The sequence below is a fragment of the Camarhynchus parvulus genome, chromosome 11, assembly GCF_901933205.1.
Source record: "Camarhynchus parvulus chromosome 11, STF_HiC, whole genome shotgun sequence".
NCBI lineage: Eukaryota > Metazoa > Chordata > Aves > Passeriformes > Thraupidae > Camarhynchus > Camarhynchus parvulus.
The window spans coordinates 6,553,676-6,569,982 of NC_044581.1; the positions used below are offsets into that span (position 1 = coordinate 6,553,676).

At 48.5% G+C, this 16,307-nt stretch overlaps 1 protein-coding gene across 1 annotated transcript in view; it reads left to right on the forward strand.

The window, feature by feature from the left end:
- The first annotated feature begins 5,922 nt into the window (after positions 1-5,922).
- The window catches only part of NLRC5 (NLR family CARD domain containing 5), a 30,472-nt gene continuing 20,087 nt past the window's right edge, over positions 5,923-16,307 (forward strand). Inside the window, 15 exon segments of the mRNA XM_030956146.1 lie at positions 5,923-5,954; positions 5,956-6,052; positions 6,169-6,469; positions 7,821-7,883; positions 9,012-9,077; positions 9,500-11,249; positions 11,626-11,709; positions 12,044-12,127; positions 12,204-12,287; positions 13,757-13,846; positions 14,492-14,542; positions 14,865-14,930; positions 15,162-15,245; positions 15,563-15,646; positions 15,783-15,872. Coding sequence (XP_030812006.1) covers positions 5,923-5,954; positions 5,956-6,052; positions 6,169-6,469; positions 7,821-7,883; positions 9,012-9,077; positions 9,500-11,249; positions 11,626-11,709; positions 12,044-12,127; positions 12,204-12,287; positions 13,757-13,846; positions 14,492-14,542; positions 14,865-14,930; positions 15,162-15,245; positions 15,563-15,646; positions 15,783-15,872 — 3,026 coding nt within the window.

A 16,307-nucleotide genomic window follows, 5' to 3' on the forward strand; every position in this document is an offset into this window, starting at 1 on the left:
GCTTTAAATCAGTTTTGGTTGAATTTTATTTCCTTTTCCTGAGAAGTGCTCTAGGCTTTGTGCGACTGTGCTACCATGGAGCCTTTCTTCTGCAAAGATTTTGAAGTCTGTACCTCAATCCACACAATTTTTTTCAGGATCTTTAAAGGGCTTGTGTTCTTAGGAGTCAGAGCTGGGCTCTTGAGGTGCACAGGCTTTGGGTTAGCAGTCTCAGGAGGCAGCAGAAATTGGTTTTACCACCTTTTGGCATCTCTGTTGTTACATTTTGGAAATACAGCACCTTTTGTTTTCATCCTGGGTTTTACTTCCACCAAGAGCCTCCTGATTTTGGTAGAATCCAGAAAGTCAAATGATATTACCAAACTCCCAGTAAGCTTAGAACCAGTAATGCTAAAAGAACCTGGATATGGCTGAAAAAAGTAAGTGGGATGTGAACTTGCAGTGCAGTACAAGAACAGAGATCTTGTGCCCAGGGTAACTTTTTACAGACCCTGATGGTTCAGTGGAGAGCTCCAAACTGATAATGGCCATGTTGTTGAGACAGTGACAGCAAAGATGAAAAAAACATTGAAAATTACAAGGAAACAAAAGAGATTATAAGAGAAAGTTTAAGTGTCTAGTCGAACATCAAGTTCCTTTTCCTTCCTACTACAGTGCAATAATTTATCTCAAGTGGCTCAGTTATTTTCCTGTACCAGTTCATGCTTTTTTTTTTAAGTCTTTTCACTTGGAGGAGATCTTGGGTGATAAATCCAACACCTGTAAAGGTGATCACATTACCAAAGGTAGAGATGATGTTCTCTTCCACCACAGAGCTGTATAAAACATTAAACTTTGTCTCAGAAAGAAGCTGGGCTCCATTTCCTGAGCTCCTTGGGCATGGTGGTTGCTCCCTCTGCATTACCACGGATATAAGCCAGGTCCCTCTGAGCTGCTTCTCTCTCACCCACAGCACCAGAGGCCCTTCCTTGTCCTGGGTGCCTGCTGGGCTGTCATCCCTTCAGTGGTCCTGGTGCCCAGGCTGGTGGGGAGGAGGCTGGAGGGGCCTCAGGGGCCCCATGGCAGCCAAGGAAGGTGTGAGCTGAGACAGGAGTGTGACCCAGCTGTGTCCCTGGGACAGCAGTGTGACCCAGCTGTGTCCCTGGGACAGGAGTGTGACCCAGTTGTGTCCCTGGGACAGCAGGAGCCGAGGGGCACCGAGGGAATGATGCTGTGCTGTGACTGTGCCCTGGAAGAAGCCCTGGTGTGGTGGGCAGTTTTGTACCTCCCTTCTCACCCTGTTCCCATCGCTGCCAGCTGTTTCAGTACCAGCCAAGGGCTTGTCCATGTTCCCTCCTGCTCTAAGGCCACCAGTGCTCAGGTGACATTTTCACTGCTTACACAGCAAAGTCTGCTGAGGACTGTGGGGACCTGGCTTCCATCAAGCCACAGCCTTCAAATGACATCCCACAGGAAAGGGATGTCATTTTATTAATGCTCATTAATAAAAAGGATTAATAAAAAGGAAATGGCAGGAGAAAAGCACCCTTTTTCTGCCATGCAGGTGCCTGGCCCCACTGGGGGGGCTGCTCAGTGGGGACTGGGCTGGGCTGCCCTTCCATGGGGACAGAGGAGGGCAGGGGAGCTGGGGAAGGATCTGGAGCAGAAGTTTGATGAGGAGCATTGATGGAATTGGGAGGATCCAGCCTGGAGAAAAAGCTCAGGGAGGACCTTGGCACTCTACAAATCCTTGTAAGGAGGATGGAGCCAGCTGGGGCTCTGTCTGTCTTTTCTCCCAGGTAGCAAGTGACAGAACAAGAGCAAACACCTTCAAGTTACAACAGGTGAGATTTGGGTTGGTTCTAAGGGAAAATGCCTTCATCATGTTAGGAAAATTGATTCACAAACACCAGAGGTTTATGTCGAAAAAGGAGACAGAGGAGTCCTTTTGGACTTTATTCAAATAAACAGAGAGGCCATGGGGCATTCCCCTGGGATCTCTCCAATTTTTGGAGGAGGCAACATCCTTTTTATCCCAATTTCCTGGCCACATTTCCCTTCTCTCTTTCCCCATTTCTGAGGTAGTTGAATGGTACAGACTTCTCAATATGCCTGATAGTGAAGATTTCCCTCTGATATGTAACCCTTCCTTTACATTTTTAATTCTTACGGAATTTAGGGGTTTTTCTTCCCCGTTGTTTCTTTCATCTTTCAATGTCCAATTTCATTTATCAGCAAACCTAAGGTTTATTTGTAAAAGCAAATATCTTTTCCCATTCATCAATCAGTGGGATCCTTCCCACTGTTTCTTTTATCTCCCAGTGCCAGTTTTATCTACCAGCAGTCCCACAGCTTGTTTGTAAAGACAAATCCGCTATTCCTCTCAACCAGAAGCGGGGTCAGCCTGCGCAGGGTAGAGGTGAGCTCCTCATCCCTGCTGCTGTTCCAAAGGTGCGCGGGTGCGGCACCTGGGCACCCGGCTATTGGTGAACACAGCCGCGCTCAGGTATTGAACTCGCTGATGTGAGAGGTCTTTTCTTTCAGAGATCCAAACTAAATGATTCCAGGAAAGAGCAGTGAAGCCTCCGCTGCCTCCCGGGGCATCCCGAGCTGCCTCTCTGCCATCCGGGGGCTGCCTCCCTCCCCAGCCCGGCTCCGCAGCCCCACGTGCTTTCCCGGCAGAGCCGCCGCTTTCGCTTTCGAGCGCCGCCGCTGTCCCGGGCTCAGCGCTGTCCCGGGCTCAGCGCTGTCCCGGGCTCAGCGCTGTCCCGGGCTGTCCCGGGCACCGCCGCTGTCCCGGGCTGTCACGGCACCGCCGCTGTCCCGGGCACCGCCGCTGTCCCGGGCTGTCACGGCACCGCCGCTGTCCCGGGCACCGCCGCTGTCCCGGGCTGCCCGCGGGGACGCAGCGGGGCCAGGTGAGCGCTCCGGGGAGCGGGGACATCGCGCTGGGCACACGGGGAGGGACGGGGCGAGGAGGCGTCGTGCTGGGAACCCCACGAGGGTTTGGGGCTGGAGGTCTGGCTCTGCTCCCCAGCCCCGAGATGTTCGTGTCTTATGGGAAAAGCTGGGCTAGAGAGCGGGATGTGAACGCTGGAAAACACCTCCGAGGTTCTGGAGTCCGAACTTCCACCGAGCTGGTGGTTTGTGCTCCCAGGAACAAGGTGGGCCTGGAGGCGGCAAAGTGGGGCCGAGCCTGGCAGGTGTCCCCGTGGCCGCCTCCATCCAGCCCTGGTCCTGCAGAGCTTCCCCCACTCAGGGCAGGACAGCCAGGGTCGGTGTGCCTGTCCGGAGACACGGGTGTTGCTGGATCTGGGTAATTTGTTCCTCTGCTAAGTGAATTATGGCACAGCACAGTGTGCCACCTTGCCTTCTCTGGGTTTCGGCTGCAGGCTCCATCTGGTTTTCCAATGCAGCTTCCCTGGCCTTCAGAGAAATATTAATAACATTTCATTGTGGCAGCCCATCCGATTAGATCTGGAGACCTCTGCACACACAGCTCTATCTAGACATGGGATCTTTTGTCTAATCATTCACATCTGCTACATTATCACTTTAACCTTGTTCTTATTCCAAAGGAAAAGACACTTGTTTTTTCCTCTTACATATAATGGAAGAGGTAATTAAATATTTCCCCGTGTACCAAAATAATCGGATTTATGCATGTGAATAGAAATATTCCCATTGAAAGTGCCTTGACCAAAACAAACTCCACTAACTGTTAACTCCAACAACTATTGTTGCTTGCCCTGGGTACCATTTCTTTGGTCTACTCCTCAAATGCTTCACCTAAATTATCACCTAGCTATAGATTTTAGGCTTGGATGTTACCCTTCCTCTGTTCCGATCGGATATTTTTGCTAATTTCTCTGTTTTTACTGCAGATACATTTCAGTTGGGGAATTCCTAACTGGTTTTACTTTCATTTTGCTCAGTCTTTTGTTCATTAAAGGCAGGAAAGACTTTGTGCCTGGGGGTAGTGGTGAATTAGCATGTGGGGAAATCAAGGCCGTGGGTATTGTCCCCCAGCTTTGTTGTTTGGTGACCCCCACACTGGATTTGGTGCTGGTACTCTGTTTCTGGGCTTCTGGTAAGTGCTCTGTGCCCTCAGAGCGGGCAAGAAGTTGGTGGATTTGCAACAGGGAGTTTCACATTTTATTTTAATTTTTTTGTGGCTGGGAGCAGTGCAAAAGCCAAGTTGAGGAGGTTTAGTTCTGCAAAGTTTGTTAAAGACGGTTTTGCATTTGAAGGGTAAGGATCGAGGCTCAAAAGTTTTCTGGCTTTTCTTGGGAGGTTTTTGTGCTTCATTTTGGGATCAGAGGTATTTTATTGAAGGTAACTGCCAATCGTTCTTGAGCAGACCAGTAGTACAGGAGCTGTGCAGTGTGGCTGAGCTTTCATTCAACTTTTCAGTGTTGCTTTCATCCTGAATATGAGTCTTTCATTGACGTGCATGAATCTACTCTTTGTCTGAATGGCTTTCAGTCTTCATTGGCATGAAGTGCTGATTTTATTCGTTTATGTATGCATTTAGTATGGCTTTATTAAGTCCGTTGTTGTCTGTTGATCGGATGGTGACTGCTTTCCTCTTCCCTTTCCCTGTGGGAGGGGTGGCTGGACACCAGCTGCTGCCAGGTGCAGAGCAGGCTGAAATTTCCCTCCACCCTTTGTGCTGAGAGGTGGAAAGCTGGCACTGGGAGCTTTTTCAACTCCCTACACTTGGAACTCTTTTGTGAGAGCTGTGCAGTCTCAGAGGATCAGCTTTTCACAGTTTTTCTGGTGTAACTGACTGCCTGACTTGAGCAAGATGCTGCTGCTTCTGCATCAGCCTCCACAGAGGGGCTGACAGCAGCAGAGTGGCACAGCCCAGCTCAGATCAGGCAGTGACACCAGGAAAGCTGTGATTCCCACAAAGTGTTCCTCTAAAGCTGTCTTCCCTTGCATCCTAGGGCACAGGGCTCAGTCCTGCATTTTCATGAGACCAGGAGTGAATCCTCAAATGTCGAAACTTTGTGGTCGCTGCTGGTTTGAGTGAGAAGAGACAAAAAGCATCAGAGCTGAGCCTCGGATCAAAGGCAGAGCTCCTAGATTTGTGGCACACATAACTGCCGTGGCCTGGCGTGTCTACACCAAGCTCTGCTGTCGTTATCCCCAGGCAACTGTACCAAGTGAGGCATGTCCCATGTGTTGGGGTGTGTCTGTGTTCTGAGACTGCCTCCAGCAGATCAATTCTCTGTCAGAATATGGAGGAGAAGCCACCTTTGCACTTGACAACTGGAAGGAGACTGATTACACAACAATGCAGGTAGGAGATCATGTGTGTGGCCTTGTGGCTAGCAAGAGGGAATGGAGGTGGCCTTGTCACCAAAGCAGAAACGGGCTGTTCATCCCCACAAAATGAGCAGCAAGAGCAGTTGTCACCAAAGCAGAAATGGGCTGTTCATCCCCACAAAATGAGCAGCAAGAGCAGTTGCCTGAGCCCTTTGTGCAGGGGGATCCTGCACAAACTTGTGAATTGAGATACAGCTGAACAAGGAAAGCAAAAGCTGCACACACAAGGAAAGTAAAACAAGGAATTCATTACCACCTTCTCATGGGCAAGCAGGAGTTCTGCCATCTCCAGGAATGCAGGCACATGCAATGGTGATCTGGGAGACAAACATCATCACTCTAACTCCCTGCCTTCCTCTTTCTTACCCCAGATTTATGTTCTGAGCATGATGCCATGTGGCCAGGTGAAGTCAGCTGTCCTGGCTGTGTTCCCTCCCAGCCCCTTGTGCATCCCCAACCTATTTGTTGGTAGGGTGTTATGAGAAGCAGAAAACCTTGCCACTGTCTGACCACCCTTGAGCAATAACAAAAACATCCCTGACCTCCCCAGAGGTCCTGGTACATGTGAGAGATGTCTGGGATGTTTGACAAATGGCCACTGCAGCAATATAGATGCCAACAGCTTCTCCCTGGCTGGTGCCAGAGAGGTTGCCCCTGTCCTTCACAGTCCCGCTGTCAGGCACTGTGATGGCAGACAAGGACTGCCATGAGTGGGCTCAGATCTCTAAACTCAGGAGTAAAGGTAAGAAATTCTAGGTTAGGCCGAGGGGTCGAAAAGCAGATCAAGCCATGCAGGGCTGTGTGGGTGAACATCTCTTGCTCCTGTGCCCACTGCTGCCCTTTGTGTGATCCCTGTAGCCCCCATTCCAGCACGACGACCTGGAGCTGGCAGCAGCTGTGGCAAGAGCCCGTCCCCAGCTGGTGGAGTTCCTCAGCCAGTGCCCCGAGTGGCTGCTCTGCACTGCCCAGCGCTTCGTGCCCCAGGCAGCCCTGAGCAGCCTGGGCACCATCACCAGCCCCAGGGAAAAAACATCCCTGCTCCTTGACCTGCTGGAGGAGGCTGGTCCTGCTGCCTGGAAGCACTTTGCACAGTCTGTCTGCATGGAGTATGACCTGCCCCTGGACCTGGAGGTGCTGCTCATGAGCTCTGCAGGAGAAGGTAAGAGAGGTCAGGCCAGTTTCCCCTGACCAAACACAGCCAACGCCTTGGCCACCCATCACCATCACCCAGTCCAGGCAGTGGGACCACCAGTGCCCTCAGTTGCATGGTCTTGTTTTTCTTGGAAGCACAACTTCTGGCTGAGAAATGTAATTTGAGGTAAATCCCCCTGACATTAACAGCTTAAAACAATAAAAATTGTATGTGCCCACCTCCAGTAAAACTGAGATGCAATTTTTGGATGGATTTATTTGAAGGAAGAAATACTCCAATCTCTTTGATCTGCGGAATTTTAATTGTTATTTTTTTTAAGTTTTCCTGACCCAGAAAGGCAAGGAACACAGAATCATAGAATTACCACACAAAACCACTTCTCCATATTCCACATTAGCAGAGGCAGTGGCTTTAGAGAAAACGAGTGATCCCTGGGGACCACGATCCATTGGTGTGTGTCATCTTGCAAACGACACAGAGTGTGCACACCCTCTGCCTTGTGAAGGCCTGTGGGGCCAGATAAGCTGTGCCTTTCCTTTAGTGGGCTGCTTTGTCTGGTGATGAATTCTTCTCTTCTGCAGGAAGTCTCACAGGGTGGGTCCTTCTCAACGGTACTTTCACATTCTGTTGTGGTAACTCTCATAGGTTGCATCAGTTGGGTGGATGCAACATTTGTAAGCAAGTGCAGCAGCAGCAGGATCTGTTTTGGCTGAGATGAAACAGGGCAAAGACCACACAACCATCAGGGAACGTGGATTGGTGGGGATTTCTCTCAGGACTGAAGCAGATGCAGCTTTCAGCCTTTTGATACTGTGACATATCATAGAAGGATGTCTCTTAAGGAGCTGGCTTATGCTGGTTTAACTTTTGCAGTAACAGCTGAGCATCACTAATCCTTCTGAAGGTGAACTGCTTCTGGTTATGCTGAGGGGGTTTTGTGGCAGCTTTGAGCTGTGCAGTGAGTCAGAAAAGGCCCTTGACTGGGCTGCCAACTCAGCCAGTGGTTTATTCACAGAAACCCTTCTTTGCAGGGAAAGTAGGGCTTCCCTTTTGGGCCACAGTGTGGTTTTAGATCAGCCAGGGCTGCCCATACTCCGAGTTTGTTTGCATCAGAGAGTAAAGTTGTTTTTCTTCTGCCTTGAAAGTGAAACTAACTGTACTGCACAGTAACCTGGAAGGAAAAGATCAGATGGAGACTTTTGAACCTGGATGTTTGCATCCCTTATACTGAGCCTTGGTTTGTGCCACTGTCTGTGTTGCAAGATGCTTGTCCTTTGTCTCTGGCCAGCTGCACTCTGAATTTCAAGAGCAGAATGCTCACATGAGCCATAATTAATTTCTCATTCAACTCCTTTAGGTACCTTCAGCCTGACAGAAGAATCAGACACAGACACGAGAGCCCAGTCATCTGTGCCAAAAGGTAAGGCTGGCACAGACCCTGGGCACTGAGCTCTTGGAGGTTTTCTCTGCTCATGGCCTGGGCTGGGCTCCAAATGTCCAGATGTCCCAGGTATTGACCCTCAGCACTGGCAAGGTGGGGAGAAGCCACTGCAATCTGCCATTTCATTGTTCTGTTCTTGGTGCTTCCCACGTGAACCTCCCCTGGTTTTGCTTTCTCTCACTGAATTTCAGAAAAGCCTTGCTGGCCCCTGCTAAGGAACTCGTTCCTTTTAGTTTCTGCAGGAATCTCCCACCCACTGTACAAAACCCATGCTTTTTCTCTTATACTGTGGTCAGCTCACTGGGAGCTGCAAGAAGTTGGTTTGGCTTTTAAAGGAAGAGCAGAAAAACTATTCAGGTGTTGATCAAGCAGAAACCACTCCAGAGTTGTCAGAATAGGAGCTTAAGAGAGCAGATAGCAGGGTTTTCTTCAGGGGTGCATTTGGGACTGAGACTTTCCCAGCTGGTGCAGGTCATGAAGAGACACTTTTGCCTCTGCTGAGTCACAGCACTGCAAACATCAGATGAATGTCCTCTGTGCCATGTGCAGGTTTAAGATGTTGAAAAAGAGAAGAAAAAAGTGACCTTTGTTCTGCATTCAGACTGCTGCCAGCTGCTGTGTGTCCTAGTGAGTCCATCTCACCAGTTGCTGGTGGAATGGAAATTTGAAAATAGTGCTGAAGTTACTAAGACCAGTCAAGAAAGACATGTGTCTCTCTCAGCTCTGTCCATTCTTTCCATCTGACAGTCCACCATAAAAAAAACAGGGAATGAACCACTATAAACAGCCCTGGGAATCTGTGGGCCCTGCATTCCCCAGACACAGATATTCCCAGCCACATTCCCCAGGATATCAAAGCAGTTCCTCTGTTCAAAGCGAGGCAGGTGCTTCATCCAGCCTGCAAAAAGACTCACCTCAAAAAGAGGTGCTTGTGGCCCATCTCAGAAGAAGCAATTGTGCAATCTCAGCCTGAGTTTACAAATAGTTTTGTCTGTCCAGTTTTTCCTCCTCAGCTCCCCAGATGCTTTGCTGGAGAGTTTTGCCCAGCTTTAACATGCTGCCGTCCAAAATGCTCTTTTGACGTGGTTCTGACCTTTCCATTTCCAGGCTCTGCTCGCCCTCGCCCTTGCAGCAGCTCTGGGAGTGACAAAGATGCCAAACGGCGAAGGTTGGGTATGTGGATATTCCAGAAGCTGTGCTGGGCTCCCCTCTGAGGAAAGGACCTATTTAACATCCCTGCAGAAACACCCAGGAAATCAACTTCCAGCGTTAGGAGGCCAGCATGGGTGAAGAGGGAGCTAGTGGACAGGGAATAATATGCATAATACACAGATACCTATTTCTCATCTTAGTAAGATTTAATTTTCATATAAAGCTGTCTCATCTTTTTCCTGAATGTTGTTCTTCTTTGGCCCCTGTGAAAAATTAGGAACAGTTATGTGTTATTTTCAGGAGTTCAAAATTTGTCATTTCTACCCAGCAACCTCTGATCAGGGCCATTGTTTCTCCATCTATAAGTGGTAGTATTTTGGATCTGTGGTGACTCAGAACTAACTTTTTCACCCTCATGCCCCCTCTGTTGTCTTCTCTCTTAGATGCATGTGTGAAGTACAGGCATCTCCTCATCAGTTCCATCCGCCAGAGGTACGGAAGCAGGAGAGCAGCAGAAGCACAGGAGCAAACACAGCCACTGCCTTTCAACCAAACCTTTGTCAACGTTGTCATTCATCAGAGCAAAGCCCCTCGCTTTAAAGAGAGAGCAGAGAAAGCCCAAGAGGGCCTGGCAGGTGCTCCTGAGGCAGAGGAGTGTGCAGATACAGCTGTGAAAGTGTCAGACCTGCTCTGCAGCGAGGCCCCGTCGCACACGACCAAGGTGATCTTTTTGTTTGGGAAACCAGGGATAGGCAAGACCAGGCTCATGCACAGGATTTGTCAGAAATGGGCAGAAGGTGTCCTACCTCAGTTTCTCTTCACTTTCCTGTTTGAGTTTCGGCAGCTGAATTTGTTAAAGAGGAAATTGACCCTGAAGGAGCTTTTGTTTGACATGTTCCTTCAGCCAGAGGACAGCCCTGACGCCGTGCTCCAGGGCCTCCTGGAGAATGCCCAGCAGACACTGATCATCTTTGATGGGCTGGATGAGTTTGCAGCCAACATGGACGTGTCATCCTCCTCTAAGAGAGGCCCAGCCCTTACCTCCCCTCTGTCCATATCCCAGCTCTTTGCAGACCTCTGCCATGGGAACCTCCTGCCTGGTTGCACAGTGCTGGTCACCAGCCGCCCCAAGAGGTTGCCTGACTTCCTATTATACACAGTAAGTGTGTTGGGAGAAATTGGGGGATTTGACCATGAGAAGGTTGAGGAATATGTTAGCCACTATTTCTGCCAGCATTCATTCAGAGAACGAGCTATTGCTCACGTGAAGAACAACACCAAACTCCTCAGCATGTGCCTCATCCCTGCTCTGTGTAACATTGTGTGCATCTGCTTGGAGTATCTGCTCCTCAAACACCAGATGAGTGTGGAGCTTCCTCAGACCATGACACAGTTTTATATCAAAATGTTTCTCATCTTCCTGAACAAGCAGCAAGGAGACTGTGCAGGTGATGAGGAGACTCAGGTGAACTGTAACAAAAAGGCCATTTTGGGTCTCTTTGACCTTGCACTGAGAGGCCTGGAAGAGAAGAAACTTGTATTTTATGTCCATGATATTCCTGAGGACGTGAAGGCATTTGCTTCCTTGCATGGGTTGCTGACTGTCTTTGAGGTGAAGACGAGTGGCACCTGCCCAGAGGCTGGCTATGCCTTTGTGCACTTGAGCTTGCAGGAGTTTTTTGCAGCACTGTGTCTCATGGTGAGTAGGAGGGTGGACAAGAACTACCTGAAGAAGAAGTTCTTCTTGAAGTCAAAGTGGACTTTAAAGAATGAGACAAAGACTGAGTTTATGGAGAGTTTTCACATATTTCTCTCGGGCTTGTCATCAAGAGAGTGCAGGACATTCCTCATGCTGCTGGCAGAGCAAGATGAAGCTTGGGTGCAGGAAAAGCAGGATGTGATCCTGCAGTCTCTCAAGAAACTGGCAGCCACTCATCTGTCAGGCCCTAAGGTCCTTGAGCTCTGCCACTGCACCTTTGAAACCCAAAACCTTGAGGTGGCCCAGCACATTGGGAGCCTGCTGAATTTCAAGTATGAGTTTAAAAACTTCAGACTGACAACGCTGGACATGTCAGCTTTGGTTTTTGTCATAAACTTGGGCCAGGATTTGATTTGTTTGGATTTTGCAGGATGTCTTGTGGACACTGAATGTTTGGAGGTTCTGGCTGGCTGTAAAAATGTGGAACACTTGAGGTAAACACAGTGAGTGCTGTGAGCTGCTGGGTGGGGAGAAGGGATTGGAAGGTCAAACCTCAAGTTAGTTCTAGAACAGAGAGAGAGATGATGTGAGAAAATTTGATCAGAACAGCATCACTCCAGTACTGCAGAAGTGTATGAAATAATGAATTTATGAATGACTGAAGGATAATAAGGTGGTAAATCCATTCTGGCTATATGTTTGTTTGGTTTTCCCTTTTGATTAAGGTGAACAACAGGGGAGTTAATGCAGTAGATAAGAGGGAAGATGATAGGCATTTCTTTTCAATACTAAGGAAGGGTGAATCCTGCAAGCAAATGAGAATATCAGCTTTTGGTGTGTTTGTCTTTTTCCCCTTTTTTCACATTTTAGCTTTCGTAGCAGGAGATGTGGTGATGACTTTGCTGCTGCTCTTTCAAAGGTCTTACAAGGAATGGGGAGCATGAAGAAACTGGAGTAAGTCTCTGCTTGTAGCACCTCTTCTCCCTTCCTGTCTGTCCTCTACTCAGTGACTTTGGCTCACCCCAGCTGATTGTTCTGTGCAGGGTGTGAGGGTGGCAGTGCCACACAGGGCAGCACAGACACATGTGGCTCTTGCTTTATGCTGGCACCAAGAGCAGGGTTGTGTTACCCTGCTGGAAAAGGAGTATGAAGCTGGTTCAGGTGGCTGCTGCCTCTGTCTCTATGGTGGGCACATGGTGCAGGCAAGGGTCTGAGACTGGCTTGCCATGTGCTGCAGGGGATTCCAGTCCTCCCTTTGCTTGGTTTGAGTGATCCTTTCCCTTTCCAGGCTGACAGGTGGGTGCATCACAGCTGAGGGCATGACTAACCTGGTCCAGGCTGCATCCCAGTGCCTCCAGCTTGAGGAAATAAAGTGAGTGTGTTGTGGCAATGGCCATAACTCAGCCATTCCTTCCTTGGGGATACTAATGGGGATGAATCCTGTGCAGCTTGCAGGGCAACCGGATCCGGGATCCAGAAGTGAAGAAGGTGATGGACCTGTTTTCCAAAATGGAAAAACTGAAGAAAGTAGAGTGAGTAAAAAATGGCTTAAACCTTGGCTACTGTGAAGCCAGGCATTGCACAGAGATGTGGGGCACCAAGCTGAGGCACAGACATTTAAGTGCCAGCAGGGCTGTGCTGGGCTCAGTCTGAGGTAGGCTCAGCCTCACAGTTCTTTTCTAATTCTTTTAAAATCATCCCAAGGGAGTCCTGGCACCACTGACACCTCTGCAGGAATTACAGTGCATGTGCTCAGCTCAGTGCCTAGCTTGACTTTTCCTCTTCTCTTCCCCTTGGTGAGGTTCAGGTTGAGATCTCACTCTGATTTAGGGAGGAGGGCTCCATCAAATCTTCCCAGCCTTTCACAGCTCTCTTCTCCTGTGCTGCTCCTTCTAAAGCTCCTGTGGCCATCCAGAGCTGGCTGAGAGGGACAGACTGCTTGCAAAACTCCCAGCATGGATCTGCAGCTTTTTAGGTGGAGAGAAGCAGCCTGGCTGAAGGGATTTAAAGCCTTTGAAGAGCTGCCAGGGGCAGTTGAAGCAGCAGCAGAGCTGCTGTGAGTGCTGGAGTCTGAGTGGAGTTTGTGTGACAGGACAGGGATAGCCACAAAGCCATGGAGTCAGAGCACCACCTGCCCTCCCCAGGTGAAAGGGACACACTCTGCCTTTAAATGCCTTCCACACACCCTCAGGTGCAAGCAGCTGAACCCAAAATACCTGCAGTCATTGCTGGATGCCACGCAGGGATTAGTCACTGGCTTTGCAGTGTGGTCAGAAGTGTTTAAAAGCACGGCAGAAGGACAGAGGAATGGACCTGCTGCTCTTGCTTTCCTGGGCACACTGGAAAAAGCCTTGTAGGGAATGCCAGCCTGCCCCAGGGAGCAGAAAAGGCAGGAAAACAGTGTCATTTGTAATCCCCACTCTAATACACACACAGTTCTCAGGGATGGCTCCCTCCAGGCTCTCAGGAGTGGTGCCCCGTGGCCCTGAGAACAAACAGAGGATTTGTAGCAGCAAGATCTTGTGTTTCACACCTAATGAGGTCCAACAAGTAAAGAAACAGAACGAATGTGCAATTAAAGAATAAACCCTCAGAGGCTGGAGGATTGTGTTCAGGCCTCCCTGCTTCAATAAGCCATAATTAAATTGGATTTGTTGTAGTGGGAGTTGAACTGCACTGTGGATCAGTGGTGTAATCATGAAATGTGAACTACCTCCACTAACTAACCCAAAACTGGTTAATGATCATTCTGCTGCACGTGGAAGAGTTATCTCTGATTCTAAATTCATGGGAGCTACAGCTTGCAGAGAAAGAACTGATAAAATCTGAGAATGCTTTTGTGGAGTCCTAGATGGAAATTTCAGAAGTTTTTGAGAAATACCCTTATTAAAAGATCGTGTGCTTCAGGATGTTTGGGGAGCAGAGCAGAGGGCATTTGTGTAACAAAAGAACCTGCTGTGGGGTCCAGCAGCTGAGCTTCTGTTTTTGCTCATGTTCACAGCCTGAGCAACAACCATCTTTCCTTGAATGCTGTTCTCAGTTTGGCAAAGGAAGGCATCGTGTGTCAAAATGTCACTGAACTCTGTGCCAGGTATCAATACATGGGAGCTCTTTCAAAAGCAAGTAGGTTGTCTCTTTAGATGCTGACTTTAAATGGACACTTTTTCAGCTTAATTGTTGGCTAATTGAAGTGAACAAAAATCAGTTTGACTCCTTTTTTCTTTGGTATTGGAAACAAAATATGAATTCCTCTTCGTATTTTTAATAGGTCGTTTTATCCTTGGTCTATAAAACCATTTGCAGGGTGTGATACTTCTTCCTGTAAAACAGAATTTAAACTTGCTCCTAAGCTCTGCAATATATCAGAAAGGGAATTCTTTACTAACTAGCACAAATTTGCTATGAGTCAGCTAAGTTCAGTGAAAATGTGTGACTTTAGCTCTAGCTCTGCATTCCTTTAAATTACAGGGTTTGGGGTTTTCATGTGTCTGGGGTGACAAAGGGTAGATTTTTTAAATCATCCTGGCTCTTGTGGTTGTCTTATGTTCTAAGTTTAACAGGCCAAAGTAATCCCTGGTGTAACTGAAATTGCATATGGCTTTTCCTTATTTTTCTTGCTGGAAGGGAGTTTCTACTGAATCTCTTTCCAACAAACTTTGCAAAAAAAACCAAAACCAAAACCTAGCCCAGTCTTTTTCAGTGTGTGACCTAATACTGACCTGGATCTCTTTTTCAGGGGGGACACCATGGTGATTCATTTTTCTGGCACATCTAGGAGAGCTCAAAGGTGAGACACTGCACTTGTGGTTACGCTGTGCTCAGTTGTGCTGATTGAAATGTCACCATAAACCACAATGCCAGCCCAGCTGGTGCCCACTGCTCTTGCATCTGCCTGAGCAATGGGAAATGTAACCAGAAATAGCTGGGTTTGCACACACACCCAAAGCAGCTCCTTAGAGCCTGGGTAAGATTGAGGGCCATGGTTCTATTGCAAAAAATTCACAGAACACAGACCTGGTGCTTTCTGCTGGGAAATATTAACTGGGACTCAAGCTGTCAGATAGTTCATGAAAGCTCATTAAAAGCCAGATTATTTTGCTTGTTTGCAGATCTCCGGATTTGAAGTTGGAAGAGAATAAAGAACACATCATTCCAACTAGACATGTGAATTTATGGTAAGAGTAGATATAAGAGTCCTGCTGATGCATGTGATTTGCAGATGGCAGGTACTACAGAAGGGCCAGAGAAGCAGATGTGTTCATCCTTAAGGACAGATGATATTTCCACATGTGGAAAAGCTTGAAATGAACCTGAATCAGCAAATAAAAATGACAATAGAAATCCTGTCCAGCCCAGCCAGGGGCACCCCCATCCCCTCACTGCTCACCAAGCCTTCCTGTTCACAGCTTGCAGGACCACAGGCTGCTCTCCCAACACACCAAGATGATTGTGGCCATTCTCCAGAGCTGTCCCTGTCTCTCTGAAGTGGAGTGAGTGCCTCCTTTCCTTCCTGTTGAGTAGCTGCAGGGGATCACAGCATCACAGACTGGTTGGGGTTGGAAAGGGCCTTAAAGATCACAGATTTTCTAAAGCAAGATGGTTTGGGTCTAAAACATGAATCGTGTTGCCCAAGGGCTAAAACTTTTTGTCTGAAGTTGATTGATGCAGAAATAAGCAGGGAAGATTGATCTGAGACAGAAGAACAGTCCTGGCAAAAAAGCAGTTGTAGGAAAGGGAAAGCAAGCAGGTTTTGAGGGCTTTGTTTTTACTGTTCCAATCAGTCCCCACTAACTGGAAAATGCTTCAGTTTATCAGGCAACAAGCTTGGAGATGAAGGCTGCAGTTGTCTGCTGGAAAGCTTCCCCTGTCTCTCAATTTCAAAGCAGCTGAAGTAAGTGTTGCCTTGCACAAAACCAACCTCCCCCCTCTGAAGGGAAATGGTTCCAAGCATGCACAGCACTGGTGGCTGCTTCACAGGCCATGCTGTGGGATTTCAGAGACCAGCTAATTGCCTTTTTCTTTCTCAGTCTCAGTCAAAACCACCTCTCTGTCAGTGGCATGTGCAGCCTGCTGAAGTCAGTCAACACCTGCCAGGAGGTGATGGAGCTGCAGGTCAGGTATGTGCCTCTGGAACCATGCCTGGGGTTATTCCCCAGCCTGGGAGCTGCATTTGAGGGGGTTTGTTGGGTCACCTCAGGCGTGGGGTGGGTGAAGAGCATGTCCCAAGGTGGTCACTGACACTTGGTGACACTTGGTGACATTGCTGGGAGCTGATTGCACCAGGGCCATGGTGGGGGATGGAAGAGGGGGAATGAAAGAACAGAGACAGTGCAGAATGCAATCTCACCCCTGAGGAGCTGCAGCTGTACCAATTACCAGGGATTAGGAACAGGACACAGCTGTGTCCAATAAAGATGAGTGCAATAAAAGGGTGGGTGAACTCCTGGAGTTTGTTGGCTGTGCTGTGAAGAAGATGATGGAGACAGTGCTGTGTGGAGCTGCCACTGAGAAGCCACTGAGAAGGTATGGAACTTCTGCAATAAGATGACAAC